General features: G+C 31.7%; 2 protein-coding genes across 3 annotated transcripts in view; one reads left to right on the top strand and one right to left on the bottom strand.

Annotated features, from left to right (window-relative positions):
* LOC135122538 (GATA-binding factor A-like) overlaps positions 1-13,163 on the top strand; it is a 123,445-nt gene extending 110,282 nt beyond the window's left edge. Inside the window, exons 3-5 of one of the 2 annotated variants that reach the window (XM_064046773.1) lie at positions 2,826-2,998; positions 3,085-3,334; positions 11,441-13,163. In XM_064046773.1, the coding sequence (XP_063902843.1) occupies positions 2,826-2,998; positions 3,085-3,334; positions 11,441-11,763 (746 nt within the window). In that variant the 3' untranslated portion in view covers positions 11,764-13,163. The remainder of the gene's footprint in view (positions 1-2,825; positions 2,999-3,084; positions 3,335-11,440) is intronic. The other variant, XM_064046774.1, reaches the window with a different exon arrangement.
* A 38-nt stretch (positions 13,164-13,201) lies between these two features.
* LOC135145273 (nuclear receptor subfamily 2 group E member 1) lies at positions 13,202-20,322 on the bottom strand. The gene is made up of 4 exons (XM_064077394.1): positions 20,319-20,322; positions 20,073-20,213; positions 13,916-14,011; positions 13,202-13,861 (listed from the first exon to the last, which is right to left on the bottom strand). The coding sequence occupies exons 1-4, from the start codon at positions 20,320-20,322 to the stop codon at positions 13,242-13,244; spliced, it is 861 nt and encodes a 286-aa protein (XP_063933464.1). The 3' UTR covers positions 13,202-13,241.
* Positions 20,323-20,958: the final 636 nt, after the last annotated feature.

Below are 20,958 nucleotides of genomic sequence, written 5' to 3'. Positions count from 1 at the left end.
TATGTATTCTGCATTTGGATAGATGTATCTCATTCTCTCCAGGACTTTTATTTTAACATGATCTCCTATTAAACCCCGATATTTATATTTTAAACTTATAACAAGTCATAATAATCTTGTTTTTATTGATATAGCTGTTAAATTTCCCTCGTACATTCTTGATCGTACCATTTTTCGTCCAAATTATCGATTAGGTAATAATAATAAGTACGGTTAGTGTCAGATATTACCACTTCAAATATTTACACCATCGAACTAGACGACAGACATACAAAAACAGCACTTTCGAATTTTATGTTGAGGTAACACAAACATAACTAATAATTATGCATCAAAGTGTTTCTACTACTACCACAGTGCAAGTAAAAGTAAAGTCGCTTATATAACCTTTCTAAGTGAAAATTAAAACACATGTCAGTACTTAACTACCACAAAATCTTAACGACCATTAATGGTGTAATTAATAGAGGTGTATGTCCATATTTCTGCAAACCAAATAAAGAAACTAACTTTGAATGCAGAAAGTTAATACAGTGAAGTATACACAAGGGCAGAGAGATTGAGTATTACGAGAGGAAAAATGTAGACCGATAAATTGACCGAAGGATCGATGTTACAACAGTTTCTGTTTGTTACATTTAAACTTAAACGAGAGACTGTATATACCTACTTCTTTCAACACAGTTGAACAACATGAGAAATTAAATCTAGAAAATAAAACGGTAAAAAATAACACTTCAAAGATATTATAACTATGTAAAAGTAAATAGACCTACGGATTAAAAAAATAGATCTTAAACAGACAAAAGCAGAATTGATAAACTTTGTAATTTTAGTGTATTAACGTTATACAACTAAATTTCTGTTCACTTTACATCTACAGATTTTCTGGAAAACTTGTAGGTACCTATCGTGATTTGACAAAGATCTCACAAGATCTTCAGTACTTAAGTGCATATACCTATGTACAGGGTTGCTAAAAAGTTTGGAGACAATTGAATATCTCGGGAATGGTCAGTTAGATCTTCTTGAAATTTGAGCCATACTTAAAAATATTCAAGCTCTATTTTCTGTAAATTTTCTGTAGATTTTTTTTAAATAGCACTAATAGTCAAATAGTCAATTTTTGAATAGAATTTTTTTCCTGAATTCACTATACACTTTTTTAACTAAAACGGCAAATAAAACGATAAATTATTTGTTATGAATAAATTCTAAAACAGAAAATTGCAGTTAGCTTTGAAAATACTGTCACCGATTTGTCGGTCTATACTGAAAAGCAAACTTCTACATCAGAGTTTAAAAATATTTCAATAGAACACTACAATGGTACCATTAACAGAAACGGAACGAATAGAAATCTTGACGATGATAGGTTATGGCGAGAGACGTCGAAGTAGCAGCACTTTTTAATTAAACTGATTCCAATTGAGAACAAATCTCTAGATCGACGGTTTCAAAAAGATTGCGCAGATTTGACAAAACTGGTAATGTTAGACATCGTCAAAGAATCAGAAGACCAAAAAATGTTGCAACTCTGTTAATATCATGTTAGATGTAACTGAAAATCCAAAAACTTTAGTGCATGAATTGGTATTAAACCACAATACTCAAACGGGAAAAATATCATCCAAACAAAATTCATTTACTTACTACAAGAATTGATTGCGGATGAATTTCACCGCAGAATCGAATTTTGCGAAATAATGGCAGGCAGACTAGATCAGGATGGCAACTTCATAAACTAATTATTATTTTCTGATGAGTTTACTTTTTGTTTGAATGAGCATTCTAATCACCATAGACCATAACTGTAGATACTGATCTAATACATATTCACACTGGATGGAGGTGGTTCAGTTCATATAGGTAAGTACAGTAGGTACCCCAAAAAATTAATGTTTGGTGCGATATTATTGGTAGCCATATTGTAAGCCACTTATTCATTAACGGAAATTTAACGTCCGACAAATACCTCTAACTTATGGAGCAAAGTACTATTCCGTGACTTACGACAAATCTTTCCCAGCTATGAAACTTCAAATTTATCTGGTTCCAACAAGATGAAGCACCACGTCACTTCGAACGTCATGTACGGCATTACTTGAATTAAACTTTTCCTGAAGGGTAGATAGGACTAAGGGGAGCAGTTGAGTGGTCAGCTAGGTCACCCGATTTAACTCCCTTTGATTTTTTTCTGTGGGGTTATGTAAAAAATCGAGTTTATGTTAGTAAACCATAAAGCATCGGAGAACTCCAAGAAATAATATTAAATGTGATTGCTGATATTCCTCCTAATATTCTAACAGATTCATTTGAAAAGTTTGTGCAACGTATTTACTATTGCCATGAAGTAAATGGAGAACATTTCGAACATTTGTTGTAAAATTATTGTTTTTTAAATGTTAATTCGATCTTTTTCAATAATGTAATTTTTTATTTAATTTTTTCAAAAAACTTGCATATCAATGTATGCACTATTTACAATCATTAAAGTGGAGTATTGTTATTTCTAGAATATAAGTTGTAAATTATTTGGAAACAGAATTTAAATCAGTCTGTTTCGCTGGCACCTTTATTTCAGTTTATGTATGTACCTTAAGTTCTATCATTTTTACAATGATTGGGCACTAGTATAATGTTTGAATAAGGTGTCCTACGTCTGGACTATGATAAGTAGATAATTTCAAAAAGATTCAGCAAAATGTTGTCGCAATATTCAACTGCTTCCAAACTTTTTCGCGACCCTGTATGACGACAAGTAACTGACCGCTACTAGATACGTCCATATTTTACATTAATTTCGTTTGTTTTTTTTTTTTCAGATGGTGCAATGGAGTTTCAGTTTGGCGAAGGACGAGAGTGCGTTAACTGTGGAGCCATTTCGACGCCTCTGTGGCGTCGCGATGGCACGGGACACTACTTGTGCAATGCCTGTGGGCTGTATCACAAAATGAACGGCATGAATAGACCTCTAATCAAACCTTCAAAACGACTGGTAAGCTGCTAAATATTCACAACCCGATCTGCAAATCCCCAAGTCGAACCATTTCCATTGTAGATAAACCTAGGAATTGTTGATAGGATTTTTCATTTCAGACGGCAACCCGAAGGTTAGGCCTCTGCTGCACGAATTGCGGAACGCGGACGACGACACTGTGGCGTCGGAACAACGACGGGGAGCCGGTCTGCAACGCCTGTGGGTTATACTTCAAGCTACACGGCGTGAATCGACCTTTAGCCATGAGGAAGGACGGCATTCAGACGCGCAAACGCAAACCAAAAAAGCCGATTGGTGGGGAGCGTGATGACAGTAGCTCCGCCTCGGTTGAAGGTAGGTAACGCCCATACTCGATCATTGGTTTAGGCCGGTAATGAATTCTGGTATGATAATGAGACGTCTACGCACGTATACGCACTTTTTCTCCTTTATGTGGTCCTGATAGAGCGCAAAGAGATGTGGCATAATAATAACGATTTTTTTTGTTACCACCTACGATGTTCACTGACGTTTTGCGTTGAGAAATTGCGTGACGTGCAAAAAAAATATGCTAGCTGATTTTATCAGCGCAATTCATTTACTACACAAGTGAAAAACGAAAGCCTTTACGGTACAAACAGATGGCGGGCGTTCCATCTCACTGAGTCATCAAATTGTTTGAAAACTACTATGTATGCATCTACCAGTCGTACATGATATTGTTTAACAGGCCGTAGTTTGCTTATTTATAAAGATATGAATATGAGACTCAAATTTAATGACGTGCGGCATAATACGTAAAATATGTTCTTATGTAAGAGTAGTATCATAAGTGTTACTAACCTCTAGCTCCAAATTAGATTTTTAAAGAAAAGTTTCTATATGACACTATATCTAGGGTTATGACAAAATAATGCACAAAATTCATAAAAAGCGCAGGATTTGAAAAAAAAAAATACAAAAACATGTCAAGCCTTTCATTTTACTCTCCATCTTTTGACATACATATATCAAAAAAAATCCATCAAACTTGTAAAGCTATGACGTCATCAATGATTTTTTTTAAATGAGACGCTATAATTTTGATTAGATTATTTGATAAAGCTTATTTTTCTATATATGAAAATGTAGCTTGATGTAGGAGTCGCATAATTAAAAAAAATGCAGAAAATTAATAACAAACGAAATAACCAGAATATGAACATGAAACAAAATAAAATTCAAATAACTAAAAATTAAAACAAAAATCTGACAAAGAGAATCGCTTTTGTCATTTTCTTAAGTTGGTTTAATAAAATAAAGAATACTTTTTAGTTGTGTGTGTTATATATAATCCGGTAGTTTGTGATTTGTAAACAAATGTGTTTTGTTTGTCTATACATACTTCTGTCAAAGTCGCATAATAATGGCTCGTTTAACCCAAAAAGAACGTGCAGAAGTCCTAATGATAGTAGGTTATGGCGGTAGACTTCGAAGCCACGAAGAAGTGTGTGTGATTTGTTCAACGAAGTACATTTTGAACGACCTCCAATCACTATAAGCACAATCAGCAGAATTGTTGCAAAATTTAATCAAACAGGAAACATGAGAGATGTTCCAAGATATGGAAGGCCACTCAAATACTTAAACGATAACACCAAGTTGAATCTCTTGTTATCATTCGAAGTCAACCCCCATGTAACAACGACGGAAATAGCTTTACAAGAAAATGTTAGCCAGTCGTTTATGGTAAAGTTTTTTTTTGGTATCGTAAATCAACTCAATTATCGTTTCTGGGCTCCAGAACAACCTCATTGGGTCCAAGCGTCCCACATCCAACGTCCCCAAAAAATTAATGTTTGTGTGGCGTTAATAAAGAGAACATTCATTGGCCCCCATTTTTTTACGGAAATTTAACAGTAGATCGACATGTAGATCATCTTAGAACCGTAGTGCTTCCGGATCTAATTGCTACGTTTCCTGATCCAGATAGTCCACAAAATTTAGATCGCAGGATTTGGTTTCAACAAGATGGGGCACCACCACATTATGGCGTACCTAAATGTAAGGATTTTTTTTGGATAATCAATTTGATGGAAGGTGCACTGGAACGCGTGGACCAATAGAATGGCCACTTAACACAACGGATTGTTCTGTTTATTTAATACTGAGTATTAAATAAACAATAAAACAATAAATACGAGAGTTAAGTTTATTGGTTTAATAAACTTGTTTTTAAAAAGAACTTTTCTTTTATTCACAAATTTTATTATTACACTTGATTATTAATTATTGGATTATTTTATATTGATTGATTATTCACAATTACTTGATTATTCACTTAATTCTACTTCACAATTATTCACTTAAATTATTACAACTTATTGGGAGATCGCGATTATGACGGGCTTATAAACTACGCGGCGGCGGCTTCTTAGTTACGCGGATGACGGATGCTTCTGAACTTGTTACGCGGATGGCGGATGCTTCTGAACTGAAAAATGAATTATTCCAATGCCTTTTATAAGGAGGAAAACTGCAGAATTGAAGTTCTCATGTTGATATTGATGCAAGTGTGGAAGCGCATCTTGCATGTGGCAGGATATGGGTCTGCAGAATGATTGTCCATTGTGGACTTATGCTGATATCATAACACGAGTCTCGTATTTATCATTCAAATCAAGTTTATTTTGTTTGTTATTAATTTCTCAAGTTTTTTGTTATGCAATCCCTACTTCAAACTATATTTTCATATGCAGAAAAATAAGCTTCAACAAATAATCCAATCAAAATTATTATCTCATTTAAAAAAAATCATTGATGACGCCATAACTTTTACAAATTTGACGCATAATTTTTTTGACATAGGTATGTCAAAGCTTGACATTTTTTTGCAGTTTTTTCAAAAACAAATACTGCGTTTTTTATAAATTTTGTGCATTACTTTATCATAACCTGTATAATTGTAATCATAGGTATACCTACTTATTCTGCAAAAAGTAATTTTTGTATGTTAAAAACGGCACTTGGAGGTGTAGGTATAGGTAGATAGTTCATTTTTAGTGCTTACCAATATGTCCACTAATGAACTCTGTTATATTGTTCAAAGAAAGATTGGTTTCAGGTAACACGTATATAGGTACCTATATTTTTTTTGCAATTTACGATTAATTATAAATGAAATTATAAAATTACGCCCAACATATTTTGATATTGCGAATATTGACTCTGCAAGATGTTTTTTTAAAGTATACCTACTTTTGATCAGTGTGGAGTTTTTAAAAATAAAAAACTGTGATATAGCTCTGATAAAATATGGGTTCAAGAATGTTATCAGGAAAAACTGGGGTAAAGTGTTTCTAAAGATTTGGAAACAGAGTTAAACACTTTTATTGTACTCTTTGTGGAATATAAATGCCCCTACGATACATGTTTCAAAGTCCCGCGCCGCAGTAATAAAAATAAAATAATAAAATATCCATTGCCTTTTTCGTCGCTGCTGTGATCGAAATATAAGTATAACAAGTTCACTGACTTCTCGTTTCCCGTATTATTCTTTCATTGAAACGACTTTTTCAACGCAATTAAACCACTCATTTTGACCAATTGTTTTTACTTGATTCCTAATTACGTCGATGGCAGTGGCACTAAATTTTGGATTGTTGTTATTTCGACGTATTCTTGATTTTAATATGGACCACATCATTTCAATCGGGTTAAGCTCGCAGTAATAAGGAGGTAACCGCAGAACATAATGACCATGTCTCGAGGCCTCCTTGTCGATGACACAGCTTTTGTTAAATTCTTTCGTGTGAAGAACTTCTAGAAGTTGTTTTTTGTTATAGTGATCTTCGTAATATAAAATCATTTTCTTCAAGAGATTTGTTATTTTTTCTTGCTGAACGGAATGATAGCTTGCATTATCCATTACAACTACGCTGCAGGCTGACAAATTTGAAAGAAGTTTAGTGGAAAACCACTCTTTCGCATACTTTATGTTTTTCCCGGAAAGACACAGTGCTTCCGGAACAAAACCTTGTTTTGATTCGGCGTGTAAAATTATTATCCCCTGAAGTCTCGGTTGGGGCAGATTTAAAACACATTTGAACTGTTGTTAACAAATCCTTTTTTAACACGCCATGCGAATCGTACCATGTTTCATCGAGAAAAATAATGCTTCCACCCTCTTCCCTGAATTTCACGAAGAGACTTATAGACTTATACCGCGATTCACTTATTGCTTTTGATTCTTTCATTACAGGGCTTTTATTCAGTGTTATAATCAAATCCAATTTTTCCTAGCGATGTTCGAATTGCGTCAAGGCAACACTCAGTAAACTCTGCAATTTTTTCTTGAATACATTTTACTGTCGGCACGTAATTATTTTTGTGTCCATCATAAATGATTTTTCTTACAGCGTACGTATGTTCTTCTACTTTCAGTTTTCGAGCGACTCCCTCATCCACTCTTTCCTATCTTATTGCAAAACCCGATTTTACAATTCGCCCAACAGATATATGTTATATGTGTTTTTGTATATTCGGCTGTTGTTTCAATTAATTTTTCTTCTCACACACCCCCGTTGTTAATTTCGAAATTCTCTTCATGATTATTCAAAATCCACTGCTGCTTCATCCTCGAAATTCATTTATTCATTGTCAACATTTACCTACGGCTCCGATTTCTTCGGCATTTACTTCCATCCACGGTCTCCACTATTTAGTTATTTTCACCACTTTTGACTGATCAGAGCGAAACACTCCTTTCATCTGACAGCTACCGAGGTATTAACGATTCTTTTATTTACAAATTTAGAATGATTAATAAGAATTATTTGAAGTTAAATTATTATTTAAACTTTTAACAATAAGTAAGTACTTAATCTTTCTAACGAAATAAGTAAATATGGTTCTGGAAATCAATCTCGAAAAAGCAGATTACTCGGGTACTTTTATGGGGATTAAGCTGGCAGTTGAAGGTTGACCAGGGACCAAAGACAGTCATAAAGTGATTAACTCTGTTTCCAAATATCTTTAGAAGTACTTTACTCATGTTGCTCCGCTTCGACTAACGTTTCGAATCTGCAGTATCACTCGCAAACATTTGTGTTTTCCGGTCTTGTGTTATCACGTTATCACATAACTATTCTCGGTTCAGCATTGATATGCAGTATTGTAATCGTTGAATTATCTTATCTTGACTCTGTGAGACATATTGTAAAATGTGATTTAATTTCTTTGGCTTTAATGCACCGCTGAACTGCAGATTTTGAAATTTGGATGGCATATGCCATCGAATGAGTATTTCTGTGACGATGTGAAGGGACATTTCTTATCATAACCAAATCTACGATTCGTTGCTTCCGTCTGACTCTTCCATCTTTTCTTTTTCACGTCCGCATTCATTAATAAAACCTTGCAAAAAAAACTGTCGTCTTTAATGTTAAATTCGACTAACAGTTTTCTTCATTTATACATTTACCTTAAGAAGGAACTGTTGATGCCCTAACGAGCAATATTGGTCTTATTTCCAGGACCACACCGGTATTTTAAACAGTCTTTTTAATTCGTTTAGAAACAAAGTATTAGTGTTACCAAACAATCACCTTGAAATCTTTTTTTGTATTAAACAAATAGTTGCATTAAACATACACCAACTGCATTTTAAAACAAAATCTCTTCATTTTTAAAAATTAAGTAGTACCTATTCAGAAAAATATAGAAATCGAACACGTATTTTGAGGCAGAGGAAGTAACAAGTACAAGATATTTAATAAAAACAATGTCAACATAAAAGATAAACTAAAACATTTGTCCACCGATTATTATTTTCAGTTTATGTCCATTATAGTGTAGAAATCAACATCAAAATAAAAATAAAAGGAGATAGTTTATTAAGTAATTTCAATTTTTTTAGCATCATTTATTAGCTAAGGATTTATGGTAATTTTCATTAAAAATTAATGTGTATAATAGATGTTAGACATGTCAAGTCTGTAGGTATATCAATTTTGGTTCTTTTTGTATTGATACCTTATTTAGAAAACGACAAACAACATTAATTTCACATTACAAGAAACAATCAAGAATCACAACCATCGGTCTGTTATCTCAACAGAAATTAATTAATACAACTGTAGTAAAAATTTTCTATACAGCACGTGCGCGGAACACTACCATTCTCGAATGATGTTTTAACTTGGCTATCAAAATATTGTTATGAGCGCTAATTTGTTTAGTATTTTTGACAACAAGCAAAATAATACTTTAAAATTTTAATTATTTTGTAAACGTACTTCTATGTAGCATCTAATCCCTAATAAATTATTAATAATGTAATAACCCAAATATTCCGCCAAAATTAAGACATGCCCACGAAATTTTAAAAACCCGCGAAAAATTCGAAAAGTGACCTTGAACTGTGATCTTCTGATGCAAAGTGGCGCAATGCGGAGCGGGAAGAGTCTAGAAAGTCCACGTCACTACTGAAATGGAACATCTTTTATTCAATTTTGGTAAAAGTGATTCGAATTGAAAAAAATCTTTAGTATTTTATGCAACAAAACAAATGGCCTACAAAGTGGTGCCTCTTTTTGAGGGGACAAAAACTATGAAATAAGCTTGACGAGAATATTTTCCCAGCTGCAAAACCCCTTCATGTTTTCAAGTGTAAGATTACAAATTTCGATAACATAAACACAGCTTCTTTTTAAACGTACACAATGCTTCGGTTTGCAATTTCTTATCTAAAGGAACTGCTAAGCAATGCCCAAATTATTATGGTGATCTGATGGTAGATTTTTATATTTTGACGGTCGACAAAAAAAAAAAACTGTCATTGAACTGCTTCTTTGCACCAACCACAGTTATGTACAATCAAGCCGCGGTGCCCCCACAAACGCCCGCTATCTTAATGTTGACGCCTGCTACCCCCAATAAAGTTTCCTTTACCAGTAGGACACCCTCCTCATATCTCGCGTTGGTGGAATTCGGTATGCGAATAAACAGTCAGATGAATGGCAGAAAAAATTTGTCAATCTAGACTTGGGCCGAACTCGGCAACCGTATTCAATAAAGCAAAATTAATTAAACAAGAGTACATCGTGAATCCAATTACCTGACACAACATGACACAAAATCAGCATAAAATCCCATTTGCCCTTTGGAATCCACGAGGACATTTATATCGTTGATTATTTCCAAAACGACTCAATCTTTAAAATTTAAATCTTGAATACTGCCAAATACTATTTTAGAATTCCAATTATTTAGGAAGAACCTCCATCCCTTGAGACATTTCACAATTTAAAATATTATAAAATATTGCATCGAAACATTTCTGGCATAATGTTGATGTCTTTTTTTATACTATTAATCTAGGGATTTGGTGAAATTAAATAACAATTTTATAGCTTTTACAAAATCCGAACGCGTTCTGGAAAATTCAACAGCAGCCCAATCAACCCCAGTCTAAACAATAAAAGCTGAAATCAGTAAACCATCTAATCGGAAATTAAAAATTTAAGCCGTGAAAAAATTATACAGGAAATTAAGGAGAATGAAAATCGTAAATATAAAATGTAACATTTGTGAAATCTCTAAAAATATGAAATTAGGCATTCATTGAAAACACCTTGTTGCAGTATTTGGCCTTAACTTATTGAAGGACGATGTCACCCTACGTGATCATATTGTTCCTGGCATTCATTGAAGCCTGAAATATTATGTTTAACGGTTAGAGAACGGACACGGTTGATTGTTTACGAACAATTTTTGTTATTGTTCAAAGAAAAAGAAGTTTATTTTTAGTTACCTGTAAAAAAATTGGAACGTTAAATCTCAGGTGTTCCGTGTTGCTACACTTTCCCTCCTTAGATGTTTTAGTTGACGTAGTATATCTGTGACGTCATAGATGGTGGATCAATATTACCTTCGCAGTCGCGAAGGATGTTTCTGACTATAAAATTTTCAAACCAGTTCGTCAGTTGTGGATATATTATTACAAATTCAATTCATTTGAAGCAAAAATAAAAATTAGAAATTACTTAATTATAAATTATTGTAATTTTGCTTTATTTATGGAACCACTTAACAGAAAAGGAAATAAAGCAGGAATAAAATGAACGCATATTTTTATTTATTATTAAGTTTTTAGTGATAACATGTGAGGTATAAAGGCTAATATATTCGTATTAGTGAAATAGTTAATTAGCTCTATTTGTTTTTTTTTCTTTACAAATGTCGAAAATTGTAGTTATTACAACATTGTAAAAGTGGACACAGCATATTTAGTGACTTTGTGAGTTGTAACTTTACCGTGTTTATTAAATTAACAATTCTCTAAAGCTGTAATTACGTTTCTCAGTTCGTGAAAATTTAGTGTTAGAATACTTAGGTATATATCTAGTAATCAATAAAAATAGTTAAAAAATTATTTTCCCGGCGCCTCCACCATTTCACTAATTGTCAAATGTATTCCAGAAAACAAATCTTCAATAGTCCATCAGTCAGCACAACAACATACGTCCCAGTCTCAACCATCTCAGAATCATCACAATCACCAAATCGACAAAACGTCACCAGTAGATCGTCCATATTTGGGCCAAACATCTCTCCTACCTGCCACCAGTACAAGTGCCATTAAAAGTGAACCAGGTTATGAATACAATTGTATACAAAATCAGCCTACATACCCCTATCAACAAATATTTGGTTTTGCTGGAGCAACCAATAACAGTGGGGAAGTTGCTTATCACCACCAACATCATGTTACAGCAGCGGCTAAACTAATGGCCTCATCTTAGTCAACGCCATTTAATCGCATTTATATAAACAGATAATGATTTTACGACGGATTTTGTGATTGCTTAAAAGTAACTTTTTATTGAAATTTGTCGAAATACTCAGGTTAATACTGTTCGTTACAAAATTCACGTAACGTAATAACTAATAAGAATTGAATTTGAAAATTTTTAAACCAAAGGATAAAATCGTTTTATTATTATTTTAGCAACTGAAGATATTGCAAGAAAACAAAATCGTTGAGAAATAACTACATACATTTCATTATTCATGCAATATTGCAAGAACACGTCATTAGTAGATCAGTAAAACTTACTTGCCTGTATTTAAGACTTTTCGTTATTTTCGTGATCACTAAAAACTTAGTGTATTTATTTTTGTGATTGTAGAAGTAGTATTTGTATATTTATTTTAAAATACTTGTTTAAATTATTATACCTACACAATAATTGTCGTAAGCTTAGCTATCTATGATTAATATATGATTTTTTTAATTATTTGTCAACTTTAAGAGCTAGGAAATGTTTCGAATCTGCATTATTTTCTCATTTTTTCAAATGTAACACAGTCATTGCGAAATGATACAGAGTTGTTATTTTTGATTAGTTTTAAATAGTGCCGAACGATATTATTTTTAAACTGCTAGTCAAAAATTACTTTTTTTTTCTTACTTTGGATCAATATGAGATTCATTGGTAAAACGAAAACAGCTACCTAAACAAAGTTCTTATATTGTTTTTCAAAGTGATTTGTTTTTTAAGATTGTGCTGGCTCAAAACGATTAAACTTGCAAGTAATATACCTACCTACTGTTGTGGAAGTACAATATTTTACAGTTTACAATAATAAACCATAATTTTTGACCTGCAGTTTTTAAATAAACTAAACATAATCTGATGTTATTTAAATTTCAGAAGTTGAGAGGAAAAATATTAAAGACAAGTAAATAAACGTTTTTATTTTTTTTTGTTACTAAATGTAGATCTTGTGAGACATTACTAAATGTAAAAATGTTGTTAAAGTGCGTGCAATGTTATACACAGACTTGTTTCTTTCAATGGTTAAACGTTAATTCTACAAACAGTAGAATATTTATAGAATTATTTATAATTTTTATTTAAAATTGTCATGTGTTTAAATTATCAAAGCTCATATTGAGCAGTTTACAAGACTATTTTACAAATGTTAAGATAAATAAAAACAATTACTCAGTACATTTATTAAAACCACACATTATAATTTTACACCTCATGCTGTAAATATCAACTGATTTTTGTAGTATGCCGTACTAAAATACTTAACAAAAATTGTAGTTTGCACCCCGCCCAAACAAAATTTGTAAATATGTGCAGTAATTTAATGTTGTAGTATTAATGTGTAAATACTAGTTTTATTACCCATTAAACTGTATTAGTAAAATATAATAAACATGTGACACATATAGCTGGTGTTTAATTTATTTCACGGAAGTTTCTCTTTGTTAAATAGTAGATATAACTGTTTCGATAGGAACAGAACCAATTACTGGTTTAAATAGTAACGAATGAAGTACGATAGCAGATGGTATAAAAAGAACTGGTAAAGCCAAAAGAACATCCGTAAATCTTCTCCTATCTAGTGCTGAGCGAATTGCTAAACCATCTAAAGCTCTCATTAATATATTTTCCGCCAATACAATTTGTTCTACGTCATCTAAAAGATCAGTTCTACAAAGTAAAATGTTCTCCACTAGCTCTAAATCTGTCGAATCTAATTTTAATTTTTTAATAGTTATGAACGTATTCTCAACACCAGGAAACATGTTGACATTTTCCGACGGCCAGTGGGCAGCCCTCAACAAGAATAATGGGGCCCACAAATTTCCTAAAATGGTGTTCTGCGAAAAACGATTTAAAAGACCAAATCCTGCATTGCAACGAGCTTGTTTGATGGTAACAAGAAGTATTTGTGCAGCTAGTTCATGAGCTGGGTTAGTTTCCGTCTGAAGAAGTCTTGATGGAGAACTGTACGGGAAAGTTTCAGAGTTCAATGGTGAAAAATCTGGTAGAATTTTTTTTGAAGTTATTTTTGGTTTCCTTGGACCTCTTTCTTCTTGAACAGCTATAAAGGAGTGTTTATATTAGCAAGTTTTGGCATTATGAAAGATAACCTTACCAGAAACGTTCATTTGGACTGCAAAGCATCGCTGTAATCGGCAATAAGGACACCAGTTTCTTCTAGCTTTGTCTATAACGCAACGGCCGTCTCCAGCTGCATTTAAAATTCTTAGCTGTATTAATATGTAATTTTCATGGATTTTTTAAATTAATTGTTAGTTCAGAATACAGAAATGAACTTCCCTAAATAATGAATTCATGTGTTCATAGTGGAGTAGTTACTTGAATTTTATTAATAATATTTTTTACGTCGATGCAAAAAGTACTGTGCATCATACGAATGTGCGAATGTGACTGTATGCGAATGTGTTGTGCGCACACAAATAACTGTTGAAATTGATTAAAATTTTACAATAGAGCTGCCTTGTATAAAATGCACCAGTGTCGTTTATTTTTTTTTTTGCCTTAACAAAAATTTCTGAGGTTGCGCAGGAATGTAATGTATTCGAATATTTTGGTTTTTTTTCTGAATTTAGGGATGCATGTTCATTTTTACTCGTAATAACAAAAAGTATATAAAAATTGAAAACGAGTTAAATGAACGACACTTGTTTTGTGGATATCCTCTAAAATAAAATGACTAATGAGATGTACGACAAATAAAATACATATACACAGGATGAGTCACCAAAGCGCACGCTCCATCATTAACTAAATATTCGAAATATCGAAATACTTATTAAAAAACTAAAAGCCCAAATTTTTTGGTTTTTTGAATAACATACACTATAAATAAAATTATTTACCAACTGTAAAAAGTGTTCTGTCTCTGAGACGAAACATATTTTTTTTTTAATTGAATAATAAATATCCTATAGATTTTTACAAACTTTGATTGGCCTCTTCTTAAACACTATAATTTTAGTTGCCACGTTACTCCGGTTTTCTTGAAATTCTTTAGCATAGCAAGTCTGTTATTTCACTCAACTTTCATTTCTTTATGTTTATAAATTTTACTTTTTCTTAGCAACTAAAAATGAAATAAATATTTAAGTATTGTATATCACTGTAATCATAATTTAATTTATTTGAAATTTAAAAAAATATAGGTTTGAGACCCGACAGCGACGCCCTATGTGCGTCATATTTATAATTATAAACCATAACGTACTAAATTAAGTTTTTCCCTTCAAGTTAGAAGCAATAAGGTTTACAGAATTTCAATATATCCATTCGTTTCCAAGATGTTATTGAAATTATAAAGAGAAAAACAAAACATCATTCATTGATATTAAATTCAATTAAAACTGCGAATAAGAAAAAAAGTGACCTAAACAACCATCTAAGAAATCTATAAAGTGTGCACCTTAAATCGTCTAAAATTCTAGAGTCTATGCAATGTTTTAAATATTTACAACAACCAAATTTAGATACAATTTGATTGGTTCCTAAACGTTGTCCGGCTGTGTATAACTTTAACCTTTGGATCACGACAAATTTGTACAGTTTTGTTTGTTACAGCTTACACCATTAGTAGATATCATTTTTAATTCCTGAGCGTAAGCAAAAGAAGTATTGTAATCGAGTCTGTTGGCCGACTGTCTACTTTTACGTTTTCTCGACCTTCCATGATCCCTAGAGTCGAAGAAATAGGTTTCTCGTTTCCGTCTGTCTGTCCGTCTGTTCGTCTGTCTGCCGTCCCGAATTTTTATTAGACAGATAATCTCCGAAAGTATTGGATCGATTGTTGTCAAATTTTGTATTTGTATTGGGAATATCATGTAGATGGTAAAACGCTAACCAAAATGTGTCTAATCATCCCTATTAATAATGTGATGATGTCAACGTGCGGCACGAAAAATGAGCCATCCTTATTTTTTTTTAAAGAACCGAAAATATGTAGTAGGTATTTTTATCCAAAAAGAACTAAAAAATATATTATTTAAATACAAATGAAAAAAATTCAATAATCAAACAAAGCTGAAAAAAAATTAAAGTTTCCAAAAAAGCAAAATCAATGATCATTGACACACATTGACGCCAACAACGTGTATTTCCCCCTCGAACCTGTAAGACTGCTGCCATTCTCCAGGGCGTCCCATGAAATAAATTGTTTATTTCTTCTTGTCGGATATTCTTTCATTCCTTTAAAAGCATATTCTGAAACTTATCTAAAGTGTGGGGTGCAGGTACACTCAATTAATATGCTGGTCAAGAAACAACATCAAAAATAAGCAAAGCATAGTAAAAACGTCGAAGCACTGTACTCAGAAAAATATTAACTGGCTCGTTTTTCATGCTGGTGAGTGTAGTAAATGGGTTTTAAATTGTATGAAATAACATAGTCCTACACATGTAGTTTATGATTCCGTATTAAGTTTTTACCCGAAACGTCCAGACTTTTGGAAAAAAAAAATCAACATTATAAAACAACATTTTGCAATTTAATTTTCAATCTGCAAAACCGAACGTTTTGAAATCTTGCAGATGTTTAGAAGTTACAACAAGCATGATAAATGTTTATAATAAATAATACTCCTATATAATAATAATGAATAAATCCAATCTAAATTGTACAAAATATGATGAGTCTGTACTTATGATTTATCATTCCATTCATATTTTTTGGGTTTGCGTATACAGGGCGACTCAAAAAAATTAATGAATGCTTGAATTTATTTTATTGATTTAATCAGGAACTACAAAATCGAATGCTTTGAAATCTTGGAGATGTTTTAAGGTTATCATAAACATGGTAAATTTTTGATCAAAATGTGTTTGCTCATCCCCCCTAAAAATTTGATGATCAGCTCAAAATTTTGCCCAATAAATCCTGTTTAAATTGTACAAAATATGTTGAGTCTATACTTGTGATTTATCACTGCATTAATATTTTTAGGATTTGCTTATACGGGGTGCCTGAAAAAAATTTATGACTGAGTCAATTTATTTATTTTTTTGATTAAAACAAGAATTGCAAAACCGAATACTTTGAAATCTTGACGTTTTGAAGTTATTATAAGCATGGTAACTTTTTAAAATCTATCTGTTTATCAACCTCAAAAAATGAATTACTTCATCTCACAATTTTGTTAAGTAAAAACTTAAAAAAAAATGCTGGATATGTTTCATTGTACTTTAGGAGCGATGGAAGTTCTGTCGAAACAACTTTCGACCAATTTTTTAATTAATAGTGAGTGTATGATATTAATTTATAGTACAAGGAATGAGCGTAGCGAGTGCCATAATTACATGAGTGCCATAATCCCTCATTATAAACAACTTCTGGACTTACAATTACCGGAAACTCAGATTGTACATTTTATATTAATAAATATTAATACAAAATAACTTGCTGTTTTATTTTGTTCTTAACAAACATACAATTTTGACAAGAGATAAAGCTATACTTTGGTTGACCTTTCACTATATGGGTCATCTTTTTCTAATTTAACAAAATATCGCATCCCTTTTAATCTTTCAAATAATTATCATAATGAAATATAATATATATTGGCGTACAGCATCTCTTTACTTAATTAAAAAAATACTTAATGGATCACATACATGTAAAAAAAAACTATAACTATAGTGATTTTTAATAAGTAAAGTACTTTTATGTTTTCTCGAGATTTCATGACTTCTACAGTACGAAGAAGCAGGTCTCCCGTTTCTGTCTGTCATCTGTCTATCTGTCTGTCGTCTGTCCGGATTTTTATTAGAAAGATATGTCTGCAACTAGTGGGCCGATTGTTCTTAAATTTGGTATGTACATATATATCGTGAAACGCTCATCAAAATTTGGCTAATCATTCCCACCACCAATGGGATGACGTCATCTCCAAAATTTAGAATAATATATATTTTTTAATTTTATAAAATAAGATGCTCTTGTACTTGTGATGTATAAATTCGTGGTGAGTTTTCACCTTACCCATCCAGATTTTTGGAAAAAGAATCAAAACTGTGTAACAACATTTTATAATTTAACTTTGATACTACAAAACTGAATACTCTGAAATTTTGCAAAGGTTTTAAATGATGATAAAACGTTATTCAAAATTTATTCTTTTAACTTCTCCCAAAAAATTGATGATGTCATCTCAAAATTTTACAGGATTAATCTTACCGAAAATGTGCAAGATATGATGAATCTGTATTTGTGATTTATCATTCCATTCATACTTTCTAGAATTGCTTAAAGTTCAGTAAAAGATAAATGCAAACGCTGTCAATTATTTTATGAGGGGTATTTTGTACTTTAGACCACAACCTGCAATAAAATCATTACGCATTAGGAATGCAGTTACTAAAAAACAAATACGGTCCTGGAAAGATACAAGGGTAGCGACTAATTTTGATTGATAGTTTTACACAGGGTACAGCTTCGAAAGCGACAATACTCATAAATTGCATTTATCTTTTGCTGGACTTTATAAAAGTGTGACTCAAAAAGATTAATCAATATGTCAAGAAATTTTATTTATTAAATCAGGAACTGCAAAACCGAATGCTTTGAAATCTTGCAGATGTTTTTTATACTTGTGATTTATCATTCCATTCATATTTTCTATAATTGCTTATATAGTGTGACTCAAAGAAATAAATCAATATGTCAATTTATTTTTTTGATTAGATCAGAAACGGGTCACTCCATTTTTACGAAAACTTGGGAATACAATACTGTTATTATTAGTATTACACTACACCTATCCAAATTGATATCCATGTCATTGAAAAAATATTAATGACGTCATCACAAAATTTTGTAAAGGATAAACTCATTTGAAACACATCCGTAGACGCTTCTTTGCATTTATTTTATCATTACATGCATATCTTTATTTTATTTTCTCATCAGAAAACGAAATTCACAAAATCAAATTTTAAAATTTTTCGGAAAAGATGGATATCTTTTTTTGTACTTCACGGGTGAGGGAAGTTCTGACGAAATAACCTTCGATTTTTAAATTTTTTTGTTATCTAAATGTAGAAATACTAAATTAGAAAATCTGGATAAATCTCCTTACTGCTACCGTTTCTTCTTTGTCGTGTACACCAAGATCCTTAAACAACAAAATATATCTACGCCAGTGCAGTGGCGGCTTTGCGGCTTTTCCCACCTACTCTTGTGTGCAGCCTGTGATGACTCACCACATCATTCTTTCGTCGGACGAACTCTACCATCTAACCGCCTTGTTTCGAAATGCAGACTAATTATTATTATTATTATAACGCCATGTTTCTAACTTTGACACAAAATGTCAAAATACCTTAATTTAATTTTGACAAGTCATCAGATCAACTACTGCTAATTAATAATAACCTTTAAACTGAGTTTGATATCGACATAACAACTGTCGGGAACACGATGACAAACAGAAAAAAACAATAAAATAGAAAGAAGGCAGCCCTCTTGACCAGATTTTTAATTAGACACCCTTTATTTACAAATAGTCTCGCATAACGTTTGAGTAAAGGCTCCTTCCTATCTTGTTTCTTAATTATTAAATGATTAGATTTTTTTGACGTAAACGATTATAAGGTTTACAGTAGATTATTTCAAAGTTCACAGTGATTAATTTCTGTTAGATTTTACTTAGGCTGAATTGTGACAAGTGCGAAAATATATACTAAATCCAAACAAAATGAAAATGCACTCCAAAATTTCAACTAGCGATTTGTTTTGATTAATTGCAAGGAAAGTTCAATATTATATCAACACTTTTTAGAAAACGGTATTTAAAAAATAAATTTTTCCTTTATTTAAAAAAAAATCGAATTTTTTAGAAATCGGACACGTACAATCTGCAGCAAATCATATATGAAAGTTACAATTTTAATGAATAAATTTCAATTTTTAAAAGCTGTAAATTTTTATTTATAATACATATTTTATATTGTGTAAAAAATATATAAATTCCCGTAAACTATTTCGAGATGCAGTAAACACAATATTTTTTTTAAATTAATTTTGAAAAAATACAGCAACCAATTTTTAGTTAAAATTAATCATTTTGAAAAAGATTGTGGGCGTTATATTTAATAAATATTAACATATTGATACTACACAGAAAATAAAAATGGTCTTATCGATAATTATAATTTCTCTCAAATTTTTGTATTTGAAACAATTTTATGTTCGTTCTTTCCGATCACATAAATATTATTATTAATTTCACAGGCAAATATTTAGAAAATCAAGAAAAACTTACAAATGCAGGTGTAGATGATGTTTCTTCTAACACTTCTTTTAAAAAAACACGAACATCCATCGCAGCAATAAACACCGTAATGTTTTCCAAACGATCTGTCTCCACAAACTCGACAGGGCACTGGAGTAGGTAAAGTACGACCTATTTTAAAATATTATAATTAGACAATGAAATTCATTCTTTTGTAGTTTTAGCAAAATCTCAAATTTCTGACAATTATTCTTGAAAGAAATGTTTGTATACTACCCATGTCAATAATATTCAAATAATAATTTCTAAACACTTATCGCTTCCAGTATTTCAGACGATCTGATTGTTAAGCCACTATTTCGCTGGTTTTATAGGGTGCTCGTTTGACTGATAGTTGACAGGTAAACCATTAGAAGTGTTTTTATTCAAACGTTGGCTGAACAGGTCACCCCCTACACGTGGCCTTTGACGCCACTCGTTATTACAACAATAATCAACACTCAAGCCGAGTGTCTTTTTAATATTTGATAAGGTGACACCCAGTAATGATTACCTTGCATAGATTTAATGCTCTTTTTAACTGCTATGAAAAAGCAAATTTTCCTTCAGCAGTTACGATTTATGATTTGTTAATTTTAGCCTCCAAATTATTACAATTTAAAGAAAGTCGAAAAAAACAGATTGTAAAAAAAATTACTTGGACTTTAGAAAATGGCGTATACCCCATCTTAACACAATATTTGAAGTTGTAAAATAAATTTAAAAAACTAAAAACCTGATTTATAGAAACTCAATTAAATATTCGATTGCAACGAAATTTCTAACACGGCGTTAAAATACAACGTGACAGACTCTACGCCAGTCATACGTCGCTAAATGCCTCGTTAAATGCGTGATTAACTTAATCCCAAGTAAA

The sequence above is a fragment of the Zophobas morio genome, unplaced genomic scaffold (assembly GCF_036711695.1).
Source record: "Zophobas morio isolate AGI-343-1 ecotype UQ-CSIRO unplaced genomic scaffold, CSIRO_AGI_Zmor_V1 ptg000005l, whole genome shotgun sequence".
Taxonomy (NCBI): Eukaryota; Metazoa; Arthropoda; class Insecta; order Coleoptera; family Tenebrionidae; genus Zophobas; species Zophobas morio.
The sequence above is the reverse complement of the archived record's forward strand: the minus strand, read 5'-3'. Positions and strand labels throughout refer to the sequence as shown.